A 24,824-nucleotide genomic window follows, 5' to 3' on the forward strand; every position below is an offset into this window, starting at 1 on the left:
AATAGGATGAAGTGTACAGTAGTTGGATTCTTTTTGACTGGCTGTTGCAGAACTATAGGTATTTCTTGATTTCCCCAAATCCATATTGCTTTTCTTAAATCTAAAGAGGAGAAAAGGATGAATAGATTTATCAACTTCTACGGAAAATGCAAAGAAGCAGTTATAATAATAATAATAATAATAAAAGCCAACTTTATTGATAGTTATGATCTTATCACACTGAATACTTAATGAGCAACTTCAAGGCACACAAGCTTTCCAAGATTAAAATTTTTTCCTTTTGTATATCTGAACCCCAGATAACGCCTCTCTTCTCAAGTACTGCACTGATCGGTAAAAGAAAATGTCTCCAAACCTCCCTCCCCACACTTTAGCGTACATTTAAAGAGTGTGCTTAAAGGAAGATTAACCAGAGGAGATGATTATTTTCTAAAGTGCACTATTTACGCCGACCGCTGTGCTCTGTATGCTTGAACAGGGATTTCTGTTGAAGGGGAACCGGCGCGCCCCTCTCCCTGTCTCTGGGTACGGCTCGGTTCTCACCATGCTGGGGGTCCTAATGGAGACCCACAGCCACGCAGGAAAGACTACGGTGGGAGAAAGACTGCGACCGCTCAATACTCCCTGCCTTGGAAAACAAACTCAGCTCTGCTTCCAAAAATCAATCCTTTTTGCAGATCCCCAAACCTCCCATTTCCAAACAACGCTGTGGTTTCCACTGTGCGCTCCCACCCTACTCATACGAATGTCCGTGACCTCGATGATGACTTCTTCTACTTGGACGTGAAGCCACTGTTGCACTGCTGACCGAAAAAACATAGCTTATGACGACGGACGGCATCTCATCCCGACAGTTCCCTGTTGTCCCCTCTCTTCATAAATGCCGTGCCGTTTGCCTCGTACGAGCTGCGAGGGACTGCACATTTTGTCCTTCAAGCTCCACGTCAGCAACTGGGAGACCTCCTCTACAACAGCAAGTTCTTTAGCAGAGAGTAGTGCACGGACTTGGAAATATTTATCATTTAAAAAAAAGAAAAAAAGGGATCGACAGCAGGAACCGTTCCCTGAGATGCAGAAGGAGGAGGGCCTGTTCCTGATTACATATCCCTATGCATAGCCTATATATTATGAAAACTGCGTGTGATCGGGCACCGAACACGCAAGGGGCAGCCAGTAGGCAACGTGGTTATACTTTTCAGGCTTAGATATGTATAGGAATACGTTTTACTATCATATAGTATATGATATTACAAAATTGGCACTTGCGTGACTTCAGCATTAAAACACCTGCACAGCTTTTGAAGGCTCCTATGGTGGCTATTTCTTTACAAATTTAAGCAAGATCATGGAGATACCCTGATTAAGATACCCTGATTAAGATATCTTAATTTTAAAAGGTATGTATTCCAAATCACTTCCCCCACATCTTCTCTACATATTAAAATCTGACATTATTTCATTGTAAAAGCCTGGCCATTTTTCTGCAAACACAAACAGTTTAGACAAGCATTTTTAATGGCTATTTTATTTTCCTTTTTGAGAGGTACCGGATTACTACTGACTTCTGCAGTAAAAAACAATGTGCCCCCACTAACCAGTAAAGCGTATACATTAAATCGTTAATGGCTATTTTGGTAAAGAAGCTAACATGCGTTATTGATGATTGAGGATTTCATACCTTCAGCTTCCCCTTTCTTTCCCAAAGCTCCCTGCCACTGTATTAAGTGCAAGAGCAGGCTATCCATACCACCTGGAAACAGTATTTCTCTCCTGGACGAGGTCACGTTTGGACTAGATGGATTTTCACTTATGCCACACTTGAACAGGCACAAGTGAGTGATGGACTAGCAAAATTTCTGAGTGCCCACATTTGTCTTGGGACTCCTTTTAGCTCCCCCACGGAATGAATGCTACCACACTTATTCAACGGCTTTGGTAAGCTTTTTTCTTCTTTTAAGCTCCCTTTTCCTCAAAGAAACCTAGAGTCTTTCTAAGGTGCAATGCTTGCTTTATCTCTGAGGCCCAAAGAGGACAGCGCTTCCCGGAGAGCAAAAATCCGAAATGTATCCGAGCAAAACCAGCACAGCCAAGACCATGAGCTAAATCTTTGGTCTGCTTTGTTTTCAGTAACGTTTTAACATCAATTTACAAATAGAGGGTGGAAATAAAATCTTCAAGGCAGCGGGGAAAACTGTTCCTGGCTCCACATTTAATTTGACCATGAAAACAACAATACTCAGAACATCTGCAGGAGTCCCCAGGACAGGCTGCCAAAGCACAACGCCGGCCAGGCGACCGCGTTCACGTCGTCACTCCAGCGAGAAGTTTCATCTCAAGATAAAGCACTTCAGATGCAGCTTACGGGAAACAGCTCCTGCCACAGCTTATCCAAGTCCACCTCCGCAATACCCCTTTACTTGGGGAAAGGAGATGGAGGTCCAAAGGGCAGAGGGCAAGGGCCAGATGCTTTGCCAATCTCCAGCACCTCTGTGTTATAAAGAACCATTTAAGAGAGATTTACCTTCAGGAGGAGTTTCTCGGGAGGTCAAGCATACAGATGAAGCTGCTCTGTGCCATGCACAGCCAGCAAAGCGAATGAGATCTCCACCTTTCTGTAGGTGACCCTTACAAGACATATGGGCTCCATTCACATGTATCTATCAGACAGCACCAGGAACATACACGCCGAACTGAAGATACACATCAAAACACGCTGAACCCCTATGAGGATGGCTCCTTTTTAGGAAAAATGTGACCTCGGCGAGTTGTAAATGTCAGATACAGACTTCTTATTTTTGGATGATTTGAACACGGCGTCTCCCTACATATTCATTTACTCCCTCAGAGAAGAAAGCTAGAGTGGAGAACTAAGAGGATCACCTTTATCCTTGTATTAAATCCCCTTTCTGAAATGCAGTATTGCACAAGATGGTACGTGACAGAGTCTTTCACGAGTTTCTCTTTCCTGCCTCACTTCTGGCACCACAGCCAAGACTTTTTGAAGAAAGCACAGAGAGGAATTAACAATTAAAGACTAATAAAAACTCTTTCTAAAACGCTCACCACAGTACCCTGTATTTCGAAGGAACAGCGCCATACATCTTTGTACCGTCACAAGGAGGCAGCAAACACCCACAAAAGCTATAAAGCCACTAAGGAAATATATTTTCCCCTTTGCACTACCTCCCCTTGGCAGCACTCGGGGAGGAATAAAAGGCAGCGCCTGCTTGCTGGGCTGCAGTCCATCACTTGCTGGAAGAGTCCCAGGGGCAGAGCAAAGTCAAGATCTATCTGCTGGGTTTACTCAGCCCAAACCATCCTGAAATAACTTAAAAAGACCTGTCTTCATGTCAGTAGTTTTAAAGCAGCTTTCCCCCCCCCCCCATACCTTCTCTTGGAAAGGAACTCTGTAATATGGAAGCAGCGGAAAGAAACAGCTGCGTGGAACGAGCTGTATTGGAAAATGATTTGGAGTGAAAGTCTACGGTTGGCAGAGTCCTAGTCAAACGCCGTGCTCTGCCCAGCTTTCTCCTGAACAGCCTCAGCGCTCGCTCTGCCAGCTACGAACATCCACCCATTTCCAAAGGGCTTTAAAAACAAACCTTCGCTGCAGGACTTGCTTTACCTTCGCCTTCTTTTTCTTTCTCCTCCAAAAAGAACAGCCTACCAAGAGCCTCCTTCATCCCTGAAATCCACTGTTCATTCGAGCCTTCTCTCTACACCTTCTCCCATCTCAAACAATGCTTTTGTATCGTTTTTCCTCATCTGTCTCTCCAAAAAGAGGGTAAAGGGGACAGAAATATTCTTGGGCTCATAACATCCCAGCATAGTCTACGCAGTCGTGCAACTGTCACGTACAGGCGAAGCAGCCCATCCAGTAGCTGTACCTGAACCATCAGCTGTTGGGTTTCTGTTTTCCTAATGAGTAATGAGTCCACTTTGAGAGCAGTTCAATTTTTCTAATAGAAAAAGAGGAAACCAGAAACCTCAGGTGCAAAACCAGACTGGAAGGAAAAAGAGCCATCTAGAGACATCTAACACCCGTGGAGAGTTTTTCGTCCCGTGGAAATTTGAACGTGACTCCCCATTTGGGTCAGGTTCTCCCAAATGCAGCTTTCATTGGCCTATACAAGTTATAGAAGTTTATGCTTACGCAGCATAAATATTGCAATACAAGGAGAAGTTACATTTACATTTTATGGACAATACTCCATTTGATAAATAGCTCAATTAAGTAATTCTTAATTATTTATTAGATTCTTTAAGTACAGTAAATGAGCAACATGGTTATAAGTAATCTCCCCTCAGTTGGCCTCAACACATGCATTAATCGTTTGTTGATAAGCCTTCAGCGCTCTTTATACCACACGGTATTCCCACCCTGACGCAAAAATCTGAACTTGAACACCCTGTCTGGTTTTATCCTGCACTCTAAGCTCCTTTTCATAGCAGAGAGGATATTCTCTCCACTCCAGGTATCCTTAAAGCTCTTCAAACAAGTATACTTTCATTTTTAAACGGCTGGAAAACTTCATCAGCACTTTGATATGATGAATTCTCATGACAGGAGAAGAAAATCCATCTGGCATATTAGGGCCCAATTATTAAACTCTCCTACAATGTTTATCAACATCAGAATTGCTAGTAAAAAACAGCAGTTTTAAATGCCGAAATATACAGCAGCTTCAATACTAATATGCTTTAACATATATAGGTCACTTGATTTCAGAAAGCACTGCAATGATTACTACACTACATCCCAAATTATTTTGATGAATTGGAAGCTATTTAAGTGCTATTTAAAAGTAAATTTTAATATGCTGCAGAGTTATAGGACAGATTTTTAAGTACTCGGTGCATTAAACCTCAAAATAATTGGAACAAGTACATAATGCTGAAGGAGTGCACAGGGTTTGCACAGTTGGCCTTTGCCAAGCAGCCATCTGCAGCCAACAGCAAACCAATAGATCTGATCTACAGATTAATGACCTTCTCTTTCTGCTGAAGATGGCACCAAGGTTTCACAAGCCACAACCCACATTATTTGCGGCAAGTGGTACTATTTGTCTTTCGTGTCTAGTTTAAAAATCTACTTATTGGCTAGCACAACCAATCTGACACCCTGGAAAATGGTGGCAGCTTCCATAAACACAAGATCAGTCTAACTAGAGGTTTGAGGTCTTTTGGGAAAGCAGGTATTAATATATTTGTCTGGGGTTTTTTTTTTTTTTTTTTTTTTTTAAATTTGTTTTTCTTTTGCTTTTTAGGGTTCAGATTTGCAAGTCTTCTATGCTATCACAAAGAGCATAATATTAAATAAAGGGAAAAAGTCATCATGCAGATCTAGAAGATGGAGCTTTAAGTAAACACACCAAAAATCATGCGACACATGATGAAACTGGAATGGAAATCAGTGTTATTTTGACATGTGTTTCGAAGGTTTTTCCCTCATACTATTTTCAGGCAGGAGAACAAGCTACTCGGAAGGCAGGAGTGTCTGAGCAGGCTGTAGCTACGAGTGGGACTGGGGACCAAGCATGGCGTTGGCTGTGTAGACTCCTTCCATTCTCAGTTCTCCTCTTCCGTAGCCTCGGTGCTAACCTGGTCATCTTGTCAACTTAACTCATGAGGAATACCCAAATGAATGACAGTCAGCGGTCTGTGGAGAGCTATGTGGCTCGCCCTAAAGTGGACACCTATGTCTGGTAACTGAACTGCTCTTCGGTGTCCATCAGCTGCACTGACTAGAAAAGCAGCTGCAACACAACACACAGAGAAAACTAAATTAAGGTGTCAAAGCTATGAACTAAACCCCACACAATAAAGGTTTAAAAACCCAAAGTGCTTATATCACACCCCAAACCACTACGTTGTCACAGGAGACTGTAGAGGCCAAAAGCATAAATGGGCACAGATAATGATGGGACTAATTAATGGAGGAAAGACCAAATGGCCTCCACGTGTGACCATTGTGTGGAGGACAATGTAAAGAGTGATGAGGACAACATGGAAAGAAGGAAGTCATGGATGCTGAACTGTTTCTTTCTAACAAGATGAAGAAGTTTATGTAAAGATATTCCCAAGCTCCTCCTTTTCCTCAAAGAAAAAAAGTGATTCAGATTGTATTTTAGGTACAGATTTAGCAATGCCATTTCTGCTGCAGTAAAAAATTATTTAATAAGCAAAAAGAGTAAATAAAATATCTGCAGCACAACTACAGATTTGAATTATTGCAACAGGCCATTCCCACTTACTGAAAACACTGGGCAAATGTTTACAGCCAGGAAAAACAATATACAGCACATTAAACCATCTGCCTGATGTTGTACGGAAACAAATACCGCTCCCTCTGAAGTCCTTCTGAGGAACAAGTCCAATTATTTGCACCACAGTAAAATTACCCTATTTGATATTCAGACCTTAGTAGAGGCACATGAGGTTTCATGTGCCACCATGAGAACACAAAACTTGCAACCTCTGTTCCATTTGTGAAATACCCCCATTTCTCTAATAATCATTGTAAGACTACGATGGGACTAGAGAGAGTCGGGCTAGAAGGACGTTTCAAGGGCAGATATGAAAGATGAGACATACAGCAGCCAAGAAATGGGGTGAACTGCGCACATGAGGACACAGAACCGAAGTGCAGTAGAAGACATCAGAGGTCTATAGTAAATCAATGTAACAAAGCTCAGGATGAGATCGTAGAATAGAATCATAGAATGGTTTGGGTTGGAAGGGACCTCTGAAGGCCATCTAGTCCAACCCCCCTGCCGTGGGCAGGGACATCTGCAACTAGATCAGGTCACTCACAGCCCCGTCCAACCTGACCTGGAATGTTTCCAGGGATGGGGCATCCACCACCTCTCTGGGCAACCTGGGCCAGTGCTTCACCACCCTCAGCGTCAAAAATTTCTTCCTTCTATCTAGTCTAAAACTCCCCTCTTTTAGTTTGAAACCATTACCCATTGTCCTATCGCTACAGGCCCTACTACAAAGTCTGTCCCCACCTTTCTTACAAGCCCCCTATAATTATTGAAAGGCTGCAAGAAGGTCTCCCCGGAGCCTTCTCTTCTCCAGGCTGAAGGTTATTATATTTAACAAAATCTCAGAGAAAAATTGATTATACCAGTTTCACACTCTCACACCCACAAATGCCAAATGTATTGGCCAGCTGGTCTGGCCAACATCACTTGTGTCCCACACAGAGGACAAGGGATGCTGGCTGTCAGGTCCTCGCCACATCTCCTGGCTTCTTTCCTGGAGACAGCAAACCTGCTTTATAGGGTTCATAGGTCTTTTATACCCTGTAGGGCTCAACAGCTTCTTTGGTAGGACCCTCTGGCTTCAGTTTTGTTCACTTCACACTTCTGATCTTCTAGGCAAGTCTGTTGGTCAATACCTCTATCTCCTCATTTTGAGTTTCTAAGGGCTGCTACGCTACGAAAAGGAATGGCAGCGGTGATAAGCTGTCACCCTTCTGCCACCCTCCTAGTTTTGGAGCAAGAGGTCTCCTCCTGATAAGTTGCAGAGTTACCAGCATGATCCTCGACTGCTTTACAGCCAACTGTGTCACCGGTTAGAAAACAATCCATGCTTTCAACTCTTGTTCTGCCGTTTCTGTTGGTGCTTCCACGTCCTTATTTCATTCAAACTGTTCTTAATACTCCTCTTATAAATCTCTACAGAACTGGCCAATAAAGCAGAGAGGCACAGAAGAAATACAGAAGCACTTTTTTTTTTTTAAAATAAAAGGAAGAAAAATGGCCTTCTAAACTCAATTGCTCGCCAAATATTAAAAATAATACATATTTTCACATCTTCCGTATGCAAAAGTACACTGGTGAGAAATACGGATTATAGATAGGTGTGGTGGCATACACAGATTTTTTTGGAAGACAAGGAAGCACAGATACTAATAAAAATGTTTAGTAGAGACTGTCAAAACAGCTCAGACGATCTGCTGAAAGACAACAGCAAGATTTGCAAATTAAAGAGCTATGTTATGAAAAGCAGAGGAAACAGAAAAAACACGGTTTGCTTGCAATTCATTCAGCTTTGCAAAGGTTAACAACGGTTAGAATATAATTTCTCCTGCGGCTCCAATTATAATGCAATATTAAAGACCCCGTAACTTCACCGTTCTACCCAGCCTTTATCCACTGACATTTTCTTTGCTTAAAATAAAACGGTAACGTGTTGCAAAATAAAATAATGGTAACATACAGCCACACGCCTGACTTCGTGCTGAACACCGACTCCAGAAGGAGCTCCAGGAGTCTAACAGCACCTCTAAACGTGAAGCAAACCCCCTCTGACCCAAAGTAGCCCAGCCCTTAAATGAAACGGAAATCAAATCCAGCAGTCGCGTTTCATCCTGCTCCGCACTGCCTCACGTTGTTTAAATGCGCGGCCAGGCTCCCGGCTTCTCTGTAACATCGTGTGCCTCACAGACTCAGTCCAGTCAGTGCCTGTGATGCCCCACAAATTAAGCAGCACTCGAGTCTGGCAATCCAGCTCGCACTCCAGTGCCCCGTTGGAGCGACTTACTTGACCTTAAACCATCACAAATGTCAGCAATGAAACTGAGACGCTAAAGCCCCCGTTTCCCTGCACGGTTCCCCACGCAGCTCAAGGCCCAGCTGTTCCTTCCAGTAGCACGGCAGAAGCACACGTTCAAGATGGGGTTACAACGAGGTCCATCTTCTAGAAGATGGACATGTGCTACATCGCCAGCACAGAAAAATTTCCAAAATTACCCGCGGAATGGCAAAATGAAGCGAGACCCTTGAACGTGATAACAGAAAGTCTTTCTAAACATCCATTTTCCAGAACAAAGTCTCTTTTTGTGTCCCTTACACTCAAAGAATTGAAACGTATCTCGGTTTTTGACTCAGAGGTGGCCTATATCTCAAAGGTGGTTTTACCAACTGTCTTCAGGCTTTGCAGAAGGCATTTTCATTGCCTCTACTTGGCGTGCAAATTTTCAGCCAAGTCTATCTCATTCACATCACAGGGGGCTATCAGATATTACTTATTTATGGTCTAACTTGGATTCAACCGTAATTATCAAATACACCCTAGAGCATTAAAAATGCAAGTGTTTCAATAGTTTCCCTACAAACAGCAGAAATGAATCATGCTGTTCTAATACACTGGTTATTTAGTGAGTTATAGTGACTGTAAAATAAAATACCGGGAGAGGAACTCAGCAGTAGTTACAGCTAAAGAATCGAAGAATTTTTAATGCATTATAAATGCTTAGTTGGAAAACACCAATAAACTGGCTTCTCCCAAATACACACGTTCTTATTCCGCTGGCATGTTAGGATGTTAAATAATATTGCAACATTACTTCTCAAGGAGATCCATGTGATAGCAGCGCGGGAGGGAAGGAAAATCACTGTTGACTATCTTCAATCTGCCTAACTTTTGGACATGTACTTTCAGTTGCATGTGCTCACTGAGATAAATAATGCACGTATCTTCTGCTTCAAACTGTGATTCTCTTCCAGTAATGGAACTGGAGGAGTCACTCATATTGAAGAGTTTCAAACTCTCATATGCAGGTGGAACTGGGTCTGTAAAGAACTACTGGATAGTTTTTCAAGTGAGGATTGAACTTATGCCATTAAAGAGGAACTAAGGAACCAATTGCTTCCCTATTCGTTCTCCTTATAAGCAATTACCCTGCCACAAAGATTTTTAGGGAAGACCTTGACTGTGATGGATTCAGCGGAACAAATGCTTAAGTCTGATCCAGGAGTAAACACTTACTCCGTATCAACAGAAGCAAGGTGGGGGTTCAAGCCTGCTGTTTACCTGGGACTGTATTAAAGCACACTCCACTCTGTAAAAGCTACATACCAAAAAATTGATATAAACCACTTATCTGAAGGACCCATCTGGAGCTCCTTGCTTTAATTAAATTTAGCATGGAATCTAAAGCAAGGTATTCTTCCCACTGCTCATTTCAAAATGGGCATAATATTGCCTACTTTAAAACAGGTTGTAAGATCTGGATAAACAGACATATCCCGCCTGTGGGAGTTCTCCTTATTGATCAATTATTGCTTTATATTTATGGAGTATTAACAGTTCCTAAAATAGAGGCTAATACGTTAGATTGTGAAACTTAAAGAGACAGCCTGCTATGCTTTGGGAGACATTTAACCTCTTTGTTACAGCTACGTTTTTTTGGAGGATGGAAGTACTGAAATTGCTTCTCCTAGGGAATCATCAATTTGTTTCACACTAACAAATGAACTTTACCAAGCAGTACATGAAGGACAGAAGGGTATTTGGCTTCAATTGTGTTGAAATCATAGAATCATAGAACAGTTTGGGTTGGAAGGGACCTCTAAAGGCCATCTAGTCCAACCCCCCTGCCATGGGCAGGGACATCTTCAACTAGATCAGGTTGCTCAGAGCCCCGTCCAACCTGACCTGGAATGTTTCCAGGGATGGGGCATCCACCACCTCTCTGGGCAACCTGGGCCAGTGTTTCACCACCCTCAGCGTAAAACATTTCTTCCTCCTATCTAGTCTAAATCTCCCCCCCTTTAGTTTAAAGCCATTCCCCCTTGTCCTGTCGCAACAGGCCCTGCTACAAAGTTTGCCCCCATCTTTTTTATAAGCCCCCTTTAAGTATTGAAAGGCCGCTATATGTATGTTTGTATTTAACTTGACATATTTTCAGTTTAAAATCAAAAGGTGCTACTTAAAGAGTCTGAAATTAGTCCACGCTTAACTCTTTGCAAAATCATTTCCTTAATTTATGATTTGTGTCTGACAATGTGTGAACATCTGCAATTTCTCAAAGTCATACGTTATTTGTATGACGTGGTAACTCAAAAGATGTCTTCTATACCACTCTAAAAGTAACTTCTCCATTTCTAAAAGCCTCCACCCCCTCCTCTAACCTCCCTTTCCCTGCATGCACAGGACAAGATGCATCTGCAAAGATGGGCAGACAATTTTCTTAACATATTTCCTAATTAAATACTTTAAACACAACCACAGGGATTTCCATTTTCTAGGCTGTGATGTAAGCAGGATGTTTAATTAAAAAAAACCAAACAACAAAAAAACCAAACACTATACTGAAAAACAATAAACAAATATCTTTCCTAAAGAAGAAACATTTAGCTATCTTAAATGAAAAGTACCTGAAAAATGTCACAAAGAACTGTACCAGGTCCATAAAGTTGCTGTGCTGTGAGAATGCAATCTGCAAAAGAAAAGCAAATGCTTTCTATTACTTACTGAAAAGAAAATTCATATTTAAGATGCATTGTTGCTGGGATCAAAAAATTACAATGAAATACATCTTAAGTCAATTAACATTTTTGAACACTCTTTTGAAAAAGCACCGAAATATCCTGAGGGAAAAGAAAACAAACTATAACTTCACATTATTTTGAAATCATATATCCAAAAAAAATGAACCTAAACAAGTAACATCTCTCTGTCCCAACAGCGTTCAAGGAACAGTCTTCAGCGCACATCAACTACCTTGGAGAAAACGCTAGTTCAAAAAGTTAGAACACAGAAGTTTCACAGGGCTAAAAAAAGAGCATCTTTAATGACTTGTATACACAGCAACCCAGAGTACAACATTTAAAAGTTCAAAATGCATGCTCCTATTCAAACAATGTTTGCCCATCAAAATCTCCTCGAGTAGGTAACTTACACCAAGAGCAGCAAAAAGGCATGAAACACAGAAGATAATAGATACTGTAAAAACAGCTATGGCATTCATCGCAACTCACTTTCCCGCAATCCACTCACACTGCAAAGCGAAAAACAAGCGAATATTTTGGACAAAAAACAGGGGGAAGAAGTGAACAGGAAACTGGGAGGTGGTTAGAGGCAAAAGGAAAGATTAGGGAGCCTGGTTAAAAATAACAAAGCAGAGGGGAGGGAAGCCAACAGAATTGCAACTTCTGCAATATTAGGAATCAGAAGTTCTTTCCAGGTACCTCCTATTTCCTCTGACTATCAATCTCAGCACCACACCAGAATATTAACTCTTTCATGCGGTAACTGAATTTATTTCAAAACTAAACCGAAATCTACACTTACAAAAGCTTTCCATGGATATTAAATTCACTTAAGGTGTCATTTGTGGTTTGGGTTTTCTTTTTTTTCCCCTTAATAAACGGCATGTTACAGTGTCATCAGCATAAATACAAATCTCTCCTCCCAGCAATAGTCACATTCCAAAAATCATGAATATATGCAAAGTGAATTATCGCTTGGATTTCTGTTCCTCTAGAACGCCTTCTATTATCCTATTTGCTTTAAATATCCATTGTAACTTGGTATAGAAGCTGCCCAAAATAATTTTCTTATAAATACACCAAAATGCTCTTAAGCTGAAAGCTCCTTTACAGTGCCTAACTTCTGCTTCGCCGGAAAGCTAACTCGAAACGTGCAGACCAGATGCTCGTGACCTCAATATTACTGCCTGCAAAAGACAAGAAAGCACACAGTTTCTTGCTGTTTTTTTCCTTATAAAGTGCTTCCCAATAGCTTTCTGATGAGAAAAAGAGAGTGAGCGTGATTTCACTTTTTGTTTTAAAACTCAGTGCATGGTAACTGAGGTGGTTTTATATTCGCGAAACTATTCTGGCAGTTCTTTAAGGCAAAGAAGTTTCTTACTAAAATATCACATCCCCAAATATAAACATGTAATATATCCAGTATATAGAAATACGGTCTGAGAATACCTATGATGCCGACTGACTATAAAAGATGCATTTCAAAACAAAGACCTTATTATGTATCGACAGCTTATATTTAAAAATCCTTTTGTAGAAAAAGAAAAATAAAAGCACAAAGAAATCATCAACGGGTCAGTCCTCTGCGACGATCGTTAGGACCAGTTTGTGATGGAAACCAGAGCTTGCTCCACTTAGAATGTGAAGAAGAAACAAGTATCTGCTAATTTTAAATAAAGACGGATTCTGTGGAAGATTAACGAGACTAGGAACTCATCTCTAAACTGTTACAGGAGAAGGGCTTCTCATTTTTTGATGATAGAAGTGTAGGAAATAAAACAGAGAAGGAAAATCTGGGTTTGTTTCACACAGAAGCACTATAAATGCTTTACCAGTGGTGGTTCTTTTGCCTACCTGTTGGAGCTCTTCTCTTGCAAAGACCAACTGAGGATCTGTACCTCATACACGGATTAAAAAAAAAAAGCCTAGGTTGATTTCTGCAATTTACTTCTCACAAGCTGAAAACACTTTATGCTATTAAACCTGACCAATCTGTGTCACAGGCAATTTAGTGTCATAATTGTTAATGGTTTGCTTACTTAGAGCTTAATTTCCCCTAATATAATCTGTTCCTAGGACTTAATTAATTCAGTTACATAGAAAGTTTGGTTAGAAATAGCTGTTAAAAGTAGACTGTTCATTCTGGATATAGGGAAAATATGGCACAAATTTCTTAGCGGTACGGATTTTTAATTAAGTTTAAATGACAGTAGAAGATTCATTTATCCATTCTCAAAAAACTAATTTTGTACACCAAAGGAATAAACAGCGTAACTGCAGGAAAACACCGTGTATCATGCTGGGGATTGGGAGAGCATCCTCCAGGTACCGAGCAGAACTTCAGCTCAGCTACAGAATCAAATTGCCACTTTCATAACACACGTGTCCTTCGAAGACTTTTTATACTACGTTCTTAGGAATAATGCAGTATCCTTAAGCAGCTAAGATCAAAACAGATCAGAAAATTAATTACGTTAATCCCGGAGAATATTATAAAGCTTCTGTTTATCTGTACCTGAAAAAGCCTATCACACTTTTTCTAACGCCGCATCACTTGAAGTATCAAAAAAAATTTGCCTGCTTTCCAGAGGAATAAAAATAGCTGCCTATATGGACTGATAAAAATGTATAATTAACAGCTTTACTTTCTTTATCATCTGATTAGCATAAAACATTAAGCCAAGAAGAAAATTTGGCTACCTCTAACTACCCAACAAGATCTAAAAAGTGCACTAGTTTTGAAATCAGTACACACACGTTTCAAAGGAGTTAACGGCAAAGTACTTGGCCACAAAATATTTTGTGTAAAGGAAAAGCAATCTGAACCCAATTGACATTTCAGGAACAGTTGGTACTTCAAACTCAAAATACTTCTGGAGTTAAACTACAGCCTGTGACTGACGTAAATTTTGACAAACAAATTGGGACCATTACATACCAGGAATTGGTTTGCATTAGTACCCAAGTTTGTGCTCCAAGAGAAAAGAAACTTGAGAATAATTTCAAGAGAGTAATTTTGTGCACAAATGGGTCCAGCTGACTCAGTCAACTTCGTATTTTGAAACAAGTTCACCTTAAGCCTGTAAGTGCAACCGTATCTAAAGTTATTTAAGCCTCCAGTCTTTTGATTTACAAGTGCTTTGAACTCATTAAAAAGTACTTGAATGTCACATACCACGAAGAAAAATGAGTATCACCAAACCAATGAGAAATTCTGTAGAAATATTCTTTTTATAAATATAGCAAGAAACAAATTTGAATAACTCCTCTCGCTTACGTGTAATAAACAGAATTACAGACAAATCATCACAACACAACTCCTTCCACTTGTGCTGGACATTACTGTTACTTTAGAGAAATAGAAGGCAAACTATTAGCCATGATGGGGATGGGGCAAATCTCTCTCCAAACCCAAATAATTTCTAATATTATACATAATGTTAGTACTCCTAATCCAAACTTGTTAACTGAAGAACTGCTAACGTACTGAGGAACATTACAAGTATGGCATTTTCGTAACAGAATTTGGAGCATTTGGGGATAAGTAAATGCTTGAGAAAACATGAACATGTAGAAAACATTGCTTCTACAACTTGTCTTTCCCTGCTAACAATGCTGGATTATTTAACATGCTGTATTTTCGCCTTTCTCCACTACTGTATAAAGTGACTCAATTCACATCAGTGCTGCCTTCCTTTTCAACGCTACTTCATATTAGGGATGAGAAAAAGTGAAATTCAAAATGGTATTTTGAACAGGACACACTCCTAGAATACAACTGAAAAGGAGAGAAAAATAGAAGTCTAATTAACTTATGAAATCAGAGAAGTACAACAAAGAAGGCGCAACGTGAAGCAGGCTACTGGAGTTCGGTGCTTGCTGGGAATTCACAAGATATCAAAAGGGTCCCTACTGCTAGAACCATTAACCTCACCCAGCAGGCGGGAGAACGCTACAGCACTCGTGTTTTGAACATCTACGGGACCACACGGCACTGATAACCGTGGAAATTCAGAGATTTCAGGCTGCTTTGCTTTTTACTGAAATATAGTCCCAGCGCCAAAGTTAACGAACAAAACAGCAGCACGTAAGACTGAAAGGCTGGGAGCTCCAAGGGCTTCCAAAGAGATAAAGCCAACAGCCAAACAAGCTGCAGATGACATTTATGTACATATTCCTCTATTTCTTCCTCAGCACCTCCACTTTCTCTAGGTTTTTTTATGGTTAGAGGCAAGGATTCAATCTGACCTTGGAGAATACAGACAACAGTAACATGATGCCGTGGCCTGAATGCTGAGCGCCTGCGCTTCTGTCAAAGGACCTGCTGAAAAACAAATGGGTTTTAAGTATTCTTGAGCGATGCCAAAGTCATCAAAACATTCATTTTGCCCTCTATGATAGCAATGGGGGGAAAGAGTGCTCTTCTGCTCAAGAGAAGCATCGTTCCCGGCTGCAGTTCTCCTTTAAACACAACGTGCCCTAGTGAAACACATGGCAGAAAACGCATATTGTTCTTGGTGCTCTCCACTCAACAGGAGCAGCAAGCCAACTCCAACAGCCTCAGCGGTGAGGTTTCGGGGAAAAACGAGCCAATTTAACAATCCAGCTCCACCACCTAAAAGGTGGTCCCAGCTCTGCCACATGTGAACATCTTCAGTGAGCCAAGGCAAGTTATTAAGCCAGCAGAGAGCTAACCGTAGGAATGCAGGGCTTTTTGCTGGTATTTCTGAGCTGACCCAGCTCACTGAGGGATGAGGCAAACTCAGCAGCAACCGAAGGGAGGAGCAGGGCAAGATGACCCTTTTTAGGCAGGTGGCTCTCAAATCGTCTCGGCGCTGTTAGCTTCCAGGACAACTTTTCAGAAGGAAGCATCTGTTCACCTCCGCAGATGAGATTTATGGGATTCAGACACAGATTAAGACGTCTAAATACAGGAATACAGAGGTATGTGCCTATTGTCCCTTTACACTCAATGGGAACACCATCTGTGATTTAGTCGGCCAATGTAGGTGTCTATTACAGGATTACCTGAACAGTTCCAGATCGTAAGCCTCCATCGTTAATGGGACCTTAAACACCTAAGGCACATGAAGACATCTATTTGTAGACCCCTATATTTAGATGGTTTAAATTTCCACAGTGCTTCCTTGCCCTTGGTTTCGTGGATGTACTAAAAGCTCCATTCACTGCCTAGGTAGGGGCAACCTACTGCCATTCATCTGGCCCTAAGACATCTCACCTGGCCTCCAGCTGCTGCTCCAGAAGGGCATGGGCCTCTGATAGGTCCTATGTCCTATCTCTCATCCTCTTGGCATCATGTGCCCATGTTTAGGCATTGAATATCACACCACGCTGCTGGACCGCATGCAGCTGTTTGTGGTAAGGCACACAGCCATTGGAGCAGATGTTGAGCAACAAAAAGGAAGTGGCTACTGATTTATTAAATCTGCTTTCAGTGTCAATAAGCACAGAGAGACTGGAAACTGGCTCAGCACGTGTTAAAAGCTTAGATGATTCAACGAAAATGATGGAAGAAGAACTTCACTGAACGGAAGAAGAAACTCAAAGCTGACATTCAAGTTTACAAGAACCACTTGGCCTCACTCTTGCAAAACTCTTTGATGTGGCGGTAAGCTTAAAAGTAGACCTTAATTTTTATAAGTCTGATCCCGAGTGGCAAAACACAGGAAAAGCTCACACTATAAGCCTGATAAGCAGCTTAAACAGCCTGCATCCCTGTTCTCCCCACCCCAAAATACAAATTCACAAGCTTGGCTAAGATGAATCAGAAATTCAGGCTGTAGGAGCCTCGAAAGGCAACTAAATCCAGTCACAGGCCTAGCCAACATGTCCCAACGTTAGGATATAGGTACAGAGGGAATGTTTCATTATTATAATTATTTCTACCTTTCAGATCAGGCCGTGGAACAAACCACAAAGTACAGAAGAGCAGGCTAAGTCAAGACCACCCGTCCTCTGTGTTAACATTGTGCATCACACCTGGAAAGAATAAGCTCATTAATACCTGCTCTTTCTTAATTCTTTATGTTATGTCTTGGGGACAACGAACATGGGCTAACGCCTCACAAAACGTCAGAGAACAAAAACATTAAATGTACATTGGCTTATACTTGTAATCCAGGTATAAGAGGTAACAGGCAAATGCAGTAGGATGACCGATTGCTGAGAGAAACCACGATCTTCTTAAAATAACCTAACAAACCCTGTTCTAATTGGTGGTGCTCAAGAAGGAAAACATATACCAGCTTTGTTTCGGGAGCTTTGTGTCACAGGATCCTAAAAGACAGTTTCTTTTTGGATGCAAGGGGATCAGCTGCCCTCCGTCCATCTTTGCCTGGAAAAGGGTTGATTAGCATTATGCCCTGTCTCAGTCAAGACCCAAACTATTGCATTCAGATGTACCAAGTACAGTTTGGCAATTTAACAAATGGATAATGGAATAGAAATTTCAGTGAATGAAGATATTTGACAGTGAAATGTGGATGTTGAATGTCCAAAAGGGAAGAGAAGCATTACAACTCCTTGCCTCTATGCAGGGTTAACGTTCAGTTAGGTGCAGAACAAGACACCTACACCGAAAAAACCAAAAGATATTTGCATCTCTAAGGGAACGAAGCAAAGCTTGTCACAGACCATGATTACACCAACATTTTAACCCTTCCGTAAGTGCTGCTGGTGACCAAGTGTGCATCCACACCCTCCCTTTAACCACTTGTTCCCATATTTCCCATTACCCAGCAAGAGTGTACAGTGTATTTGCAGCTGTAGAGTAAACCAGATCACACAACCCACTGCAGCTGAAAACTGACCTTTGCTGAGCCAGCTTTCATACCCCGGTCACAGTCACTGCACCAGTGGGCAACGCGGTGCCACACCACGGAGGCAGCGGGACTTTCCCATTTTAGAGGCACCATGGATCTATTTTAAATGAACAGCAAAACTACATCCCAAATTTTGAGGTTAGGAAGAAAATTTAAGCTGACTTGACCCCTGGAAGTCTTCAAAAGCTGCAAGAACAACTCGCTCCACAGGGAAAGATTCTCTAGACAGAAAAGTTAAACCTTAAGTCTGAGAGAAGGAAGGGTCTTACAGCAGTTAATTGTAACTCAAAAAACTCTGACACACAACAAGTTAAAGCGGAACATGATTCTGAGGTGGGAGATCCCAGAGAGCTTGTAATACACCTGATGGTGTGGGTGTGGACATCAGAAGGAGGAGTTGTGATGCTCAACTGAAAGCTGACAAATCTGAGTAGGGGATAACCATCCACAGCTGCAACACCAGCTGATCTGACAGCTAACGGTCCAGGAGAGGTGGATCACAGAAAGCAGAGAAGTCCCAGATGTAAGTCCAGATCGATCTGTTCCTGCTTGCATTAGAAGAATTACTCATTGCTCATCAGAAGCTCAAAAACCAATTTGCATCCAAGCACACTCAACAGACTGCTGCTTTATATTTTGTCGAAGAAAAACTTCTGGCCAACTTGGTGCAGCTGAAGAGGTTCACATGCTCAGATTTACATTCGACAAGAAGTAAAAATAAAACCTCCACGACAATTTCATCTTCACACCTACTACTACGAGCCACGTTGCTCCTGTGTGGAGGACCAATGAAAGAGATAAATGACTTACTCCTCACTTGCTGCAATATTAACTAAGCGATTGAGCTTTATGGCACAAACGCTTGATACTGTGCAAATATAAAAAGTAGTTCACTTCTGAACTTATACCGAGATGGAAATCGATTTATATTCCAATACTGTGCCGCCTTACTGCAGTCGTCACAAATTGTCACTTTTCAGCTAACTGGCTGCAGTTGGCTCAGAAATGCCCATTATATATGCTTTGTCTCCCCATGCGAGCTCCCAGATCGCTGTGCAGAGCAAACACGGGCATAGCTGCCTCTAAATTAAAAATAGCGCTTAAGATTTAGTCCCCCATTTCTCCGCATCAGAAAAATTACCACACAAATCTGACAAATGGGAAGTATTTGTTCAATAAACAGCCAGGTGTTGAATAGTGATACTCATCTAAATTTAAAGTGCCCTAGCAAACAATGTTCTGGGAAGTCCCGTAATTGGAACAGCAATCTCAGCTCAGACCCCGCACTCCTACTCATTACAGTAACGCACTACCAAATGCCACAAGAAACCTGAGGCAGGACCAGAAAAAACTCAGCTCTTCTGAATGTCAGTCAAATACCTTAAAACTAAAGATCTACCCTGTCCGCACACTGAAGGTGGCAATGGTCATGCAAGAGAAGAGTGGTAAGGTAACTTGAGGCTACTGTAGCAATTTTGCAGGAGAGGAAAAAAATAAAAATAAAAATAAATACAAAACGGCCCCAGCTCTTGCTTTCAGAGCTATGACAGTAGCTGAAGTAACAGCAAAGGTAGGGCTGTGGCGGTGGTGAATCTCACGGGTTGTGCAGGCACTGGTGGTGGTGTCAGGCTGTAGGAAAATACAGGCAAGAATTCACAGCCTTGTAAACTCTCTTTCGACACTGAAATTTGGGGTCAGTTGCTGGATGCTCTTTCCTGAGAGCTCCTGCTCTGTGCCTGCTGTGAACAACAGCGGCACGCTTGTGGTTGGCATTAAAGGATCGTGAAAGATGATTTCTGATAAACCTTGCTGCAATGGGTTAAGAGGTATTGTCCCAACTCTTCTCAACCAGGAGTTAAGTAGCCTCCATCCTTGGAGGCTACTTCTCTAACCATCTTGGTTAGAGAAGGAATTCACACCTATAATTCTGCCCTAGAAATGCAAAGCGCAACTGCGTTTTGCATTGCAGCAACGAGGCCGTCCTTGGTCCTTGCGGGTGACTCTGTAGGCACAGCAGCCAAGGTGAAACTGCAAATTCAGGTAGCAACTTCTAAAATAACTTCAGCAAAAATCCCTGTTGGCTTTGTAAAGTTTGAGAGAACATTCAGTGAAGAGGCAGCATTCAGGAGGATGAGGAGTAGGTCCAACAAGCCGAGATGGCCAAGTTATAATTAAAAACTCAGTAAGGCGGATTTCCATGAGAAGAGGACCTCTAAGGTGCATTTCGTTTCCACCAAGCTTTGGGTACGAACCCTCCCCAAAGCAGAGAGCACAGCACACAAATAATTCTGCCTCATTTGGGTTCTTGCATACAGCTGAACTGGTTGTTCAGTTGTTTCAACTTGTTGTTGTTGAATTCTGGTGAATTTTTACATAATACCTCATTCTTAAGACTAAAGTTAAAAATAGCGTATGTCATGATAACGGCAATTAAGTTCAGGCAAATTACTATCATCAACTGGAGGCAAAGACTAACAACATTAATCACTTCCAGCAGTAAAGAGCACCACAGGCTTCAGTTATAGAGAAGAAACGCCTTTAAACTGTTTTAAGGGTTTGGAAACAGAATCGAACGGTCAAGGCTCTCCCAACCTCACATACTGCTTGCAGACAAAAATCTTTACCTACCGTTGGCCTCTCAAAATCTAGGTATTGGTAAGGTGTCCAGCTGAATACCTTTGAATGCAAATTTTATGTTTGGAATTCAAAAGGAAAAGGGTTAAAAAAAAAAGTATAGAAAAGAGATGTTGTCACATTGCTTCTGTCCCCAATCAAATCACTTCCAAAGTGCTTCTTTTTGTCCAAGAAAAGATTTCTTATTGCTTACAAACTCTTGTCCACACCTAGCCTTGAAGGCTGACCTGCAGGTTTGGTAGAAGTCACCTGAAAAGGGATTCTTGGAGCAATCCTGTATGTTGCCTGTTTTAATTCTGTAACATCTAAGCAACAGTACCTTCTCAAGCACAGCACAAAAACTTCATGCCACTTCTACTTTAAATGTTTAACTAGAGGGAAAAAAATCTCTTTGCTGAAAGGTCTTGCTTATTAAATGAAACGCAGGTAAGGAATTCACTCCTTTAAGAGGAATTCAGCTGAGAAAAACAATGCAATAAAATCCCTAATTAAAAAAATATATATATATATATATATAAATGCACATTTTGCACTGCTCGGTTTAAAAGCAACAAATAGGAGACTTCTTGAAAACCTACATAAAATATCAACCCTTATACTGGACCTCAGATGTGTTTAGGCTGCAAAGCTGTTTCGAGTTATCTCGAACTTGGCAGCAGCGATACAGCACTCGTGTGTTCGCCTGAACGCCTGACAGTTGGCAGGCGGCTTGCAGGGACAGCGGGTACCGCTGGCCGAGCCACACGCCCCAGGAGAAGTCCCAGCAGCAAAGCTCGGCTCGCTCACAAAGCACTAAGCAGTTTGCTCATGCCACAGAAAGAAGAAAAGAGGTTATAATCTGCGGCTGAGAATAACATTTTGGTTACAGAGCGAGCTTTCTTGCCACCATATGAGTCTTTTAAGAGAAAAACGCTGACGTGTTCCTTATTTTAAATGGATGTGGATTTATACGCGACTGCAACAATTATTCTGGAGACAAGGCAGTTTGGAGCTACTTTGAAAAAAGTTGTTAAAAATAAAAATGCCAAAACTAGACACAGAAAGTGAGCCGCTAGCATTAAAACGCTCCACTCTTCCCAGTTGCAAGTCCTCACGCATCTCCCTCCGGTATCAGACACTGCTGTGTAGATGCATTTGTGAAGGATCCCACTCCTTGGCTTCGTGCCGAGCAGCGCTCTGACACCATCTGCGTGCAGGGTAAGTTATGTTCCGTCAGCATACCGACTATTTATGGAGAGTTTCAGCATGGAAAAAATTAAAACTTTAGCACGTAACAGCTCAAACACTCTCTCAGACCCTCAAAGTCCAGCAAAAAGATGAGCTTTGCAGTCTACAACCACTTGTGTGCCAAAAGCTTAAAAGGAATAAAAGCGTTTTCCTAAAGAGCTTGCAATGTCAGTACACGAGAGGGAATCAAGAATAGAAAGAAGAGTAAAGCAGCTAAATACGTATTAGCAATTTTTTTTTTTAGGCTGCAAAATAGCTGACAGATGGAAATGGGCAAAACCTTCTGTTTTGCATCATTTCTGACCAGACAAAACACTGGAAATATATGCAAGACAGAGCTTGGTGTTGCAGCGGGAAAAAAACTCTGTCTCCCTTTCCAAGGAAGCCGCGATTTCTAAGGATCATATGGGATAAAAGATTTAAAGCGTTTATCGATCTGTATCACAAAAGGTTTGCAACATGCCAGCCTCAGAATTCTCTACAGAAATTCTAAGGATTTTACATCCTTAATAAAATAAAGCAGTAAAATAAGTATATCTATTTATATATTACATATAAATTATATATATATATAAATTATATATAAATTATATGTATATTTTTCCAAAAGTAAAATATTTATATAAATAACCAAATAAAAATACCTTTTAGTAACAACATTTCTCATAACACAATATCAAAGACACACGCTGCTTCAAACCTGGTGTCACATTACTATGCGAAGTGGCAATAAAAAAAAAAACCTAAACCAAAAACCCCAAACAAAACACCTGACTTTCAACAAACTACCTATTTGCAGGGAGGAAAAAAAAAAAAATAAATAAGAGAAGATAGAAGAACCAAAGATTCACGCAATAATTGAAAGTTCAACCCATTTTAGGATTTTTTTTAAATGATGCACTCGCATAGTTATGAAATAAAACGCCGGGGAGTTTAAGAAATGTATTTTCCTGCACTGCATACCCGTGAGCTGGAGAACTGGCAGCCTGATTTGTGTTTCCAACATAAAACCAGAGGAAAAACGTCAGGCACTGTGGAAGGAAACTTTATGCTGCGAAGCACAGGGTACGCGAGCTCATGTAAGGGCTGATCAAAGGGCCGCCTCGTTACGCAGCATCAGTAACAGTTTTGAAAGAGCTATGAAGTCAGAAATCACAGGCTGGGCTGTTTTGCTCATCAAGGTTTTATTTGTTGGGAGCCTCGGCTATGATTTTGTGTTAAAGAAGTCTTAACGTGAAAAAAAATAACATTGCTGGTAGGGGAAAAATGAACAACCTAAATATATATAGATAAGCTCTTGTATTAGCATTAAAAAAGGACAGGTAGTTGCTATCTATCACTAAAGGCTTTCTAGAACATGTATTTCACCATTTTGTCATGAAGAAGTTCCCAGTAAAAACCTGAACTGACAAATCAATCTATTGTGATTTATTTCAATCCCCCATAGTCAAAATATTCACGTAATTTAAAGCTACTTTGGGTCCAGGTGTAGGAATCAGGCCGGTGCTAGTCTTGCATGCAAAACAGACTGTTTTAAGAAATAACTACACATGACAGTCATGATTAAGGAAAGAAAAAAAAAAACCAACAACGATTTAGGAGGGAAAAAACCACCCCAACAACAACAAAACCCCCAATCGTCCCAGAAATTTATTATTACGCAGGGCTGGGGTAGTACCACACCGCCCTGACCCCAGCTCTCCACGCTGCTTGCCAACACTGCTGCGAGCAGGATTTGCCAATACGGTAGAAAAACTCCTAATAATATGAAGTCAGGAAACGGAGAGAAAAAGAAGTTTTAGCGACATTCCAGGAATGGTTTGGTTTTAACAAAAGCAGACCCGCAGAGCCAGCTGAGAGCCGTTATTTGAGTGCTGGTGGCTCTGTCTTCTGTTAGCTAAACAAGCCAGAGGCTTTTTAGTTTTGTCACCCTGTGTTAGTACGGGATATATTTCCCCCCCGTGGTTTAGCCAGGCTACATCTGCTGTTGCATTTGAGTGTGCTGGCTTCTTATATTTTATTGGCAGTGCACTCTTCTCCTCTTCATTAACTCTGCTTACTATTCTTTGACTCTTTAAATAAGCTTTCGTGTAAGGAAATATATCTAGCTCTTTTGGTAGCTGTAAAAGCTTCCCAGCGATGGCCCACATCGCTCATTTTCTGAAATATATTTGGACTTGAGGTTTACATTTACATTCAGCGGTGGCATACTGTATTTTCAAGAGCTGTTCAGCACAGAAGCACAGCAACTGCAAGCAACCGGCCTCATCTCCCTGGGCCTCACCCAGGAGAAATTAATTGCCTAATGCAGACTTTGCTTCCACAGAAAATTAATTCTGCATTTTTTTGGTATTATGCTTTCCAGCCCTGCAACTTAAAAGGAAAAAAAAAAAGAGAAGATCAGCTTCCTTAAAAGTAAGACAATCCATACATGTCTTACTCTTATATCCAGAAAAACCCTCATCCTAAGAAATCCTCCTGGTATTATTAAATCTGAATCTCAGTCTCCGTCTCTCCGTTCTCCTATAACGTCTCGTATTTATGCAGCTAAAGTTTTGGAACAGCCACACGAGCAGACTTCCAACGCTGTACGAGCATCTTACACTAAACCTCGCAAACAAAGATCAGTGAGTTACTACCGCTCATCCCAAGTATAGCTCAAGTTGTAGACATAAAACCCCAAGATTTCCATGGTTGGGTCAAAGGATAAAAATCCCATGCAACGATAACAGCACTTGGGGAAAACTTAGCGTGAGCAATTTTCAAGGTTACTGAAGCCACCACCTCCAGTAAAAAGGTACTGAAGTTGCAACGCATCCTAGCAAGGGTTAACTGCCTT

At 41.3% G+C, this 24,824-nt stretch overlaps 1 protein-coding gene across 1 annotated transcript in view; it reads right to left on the bottom strand.

Moving 5' to 3' along the window:
* Positions 1-24,824, bottom strand: part of ATRN (attractin) — a 151,783-nt gene that overhangs the window by 28,741 nt on the left and 98,218 nt on the right. Inside the window, exon 25 of the mRNA XM_076335646.1 lies at positions 11,169-11,230. Within this exon, the coding sequence (XP_076191761.1) occupies positions 11,169-11,230 (62 nt within the window). The remainder of the gene's footprint in view (positions 1-11,168; positions 11,231-24,824) is intronic.

The sequence above is a fragment of the Aptenodytes patagonicus genome, chromosome 4, assembly GCF_965638725.1.
Source record: "Aptenodytes patagonicus chromosome 4, bAptPat1.pri.cur, whole genome shotgun sequence".
Classification (NCBI taxonomy): Eukaryota; Metazoa; Chordata; class Aves; order Sphenisciformes; family Spheniscidae; genus Aptenodytes; species Aptenodytes patagonicus.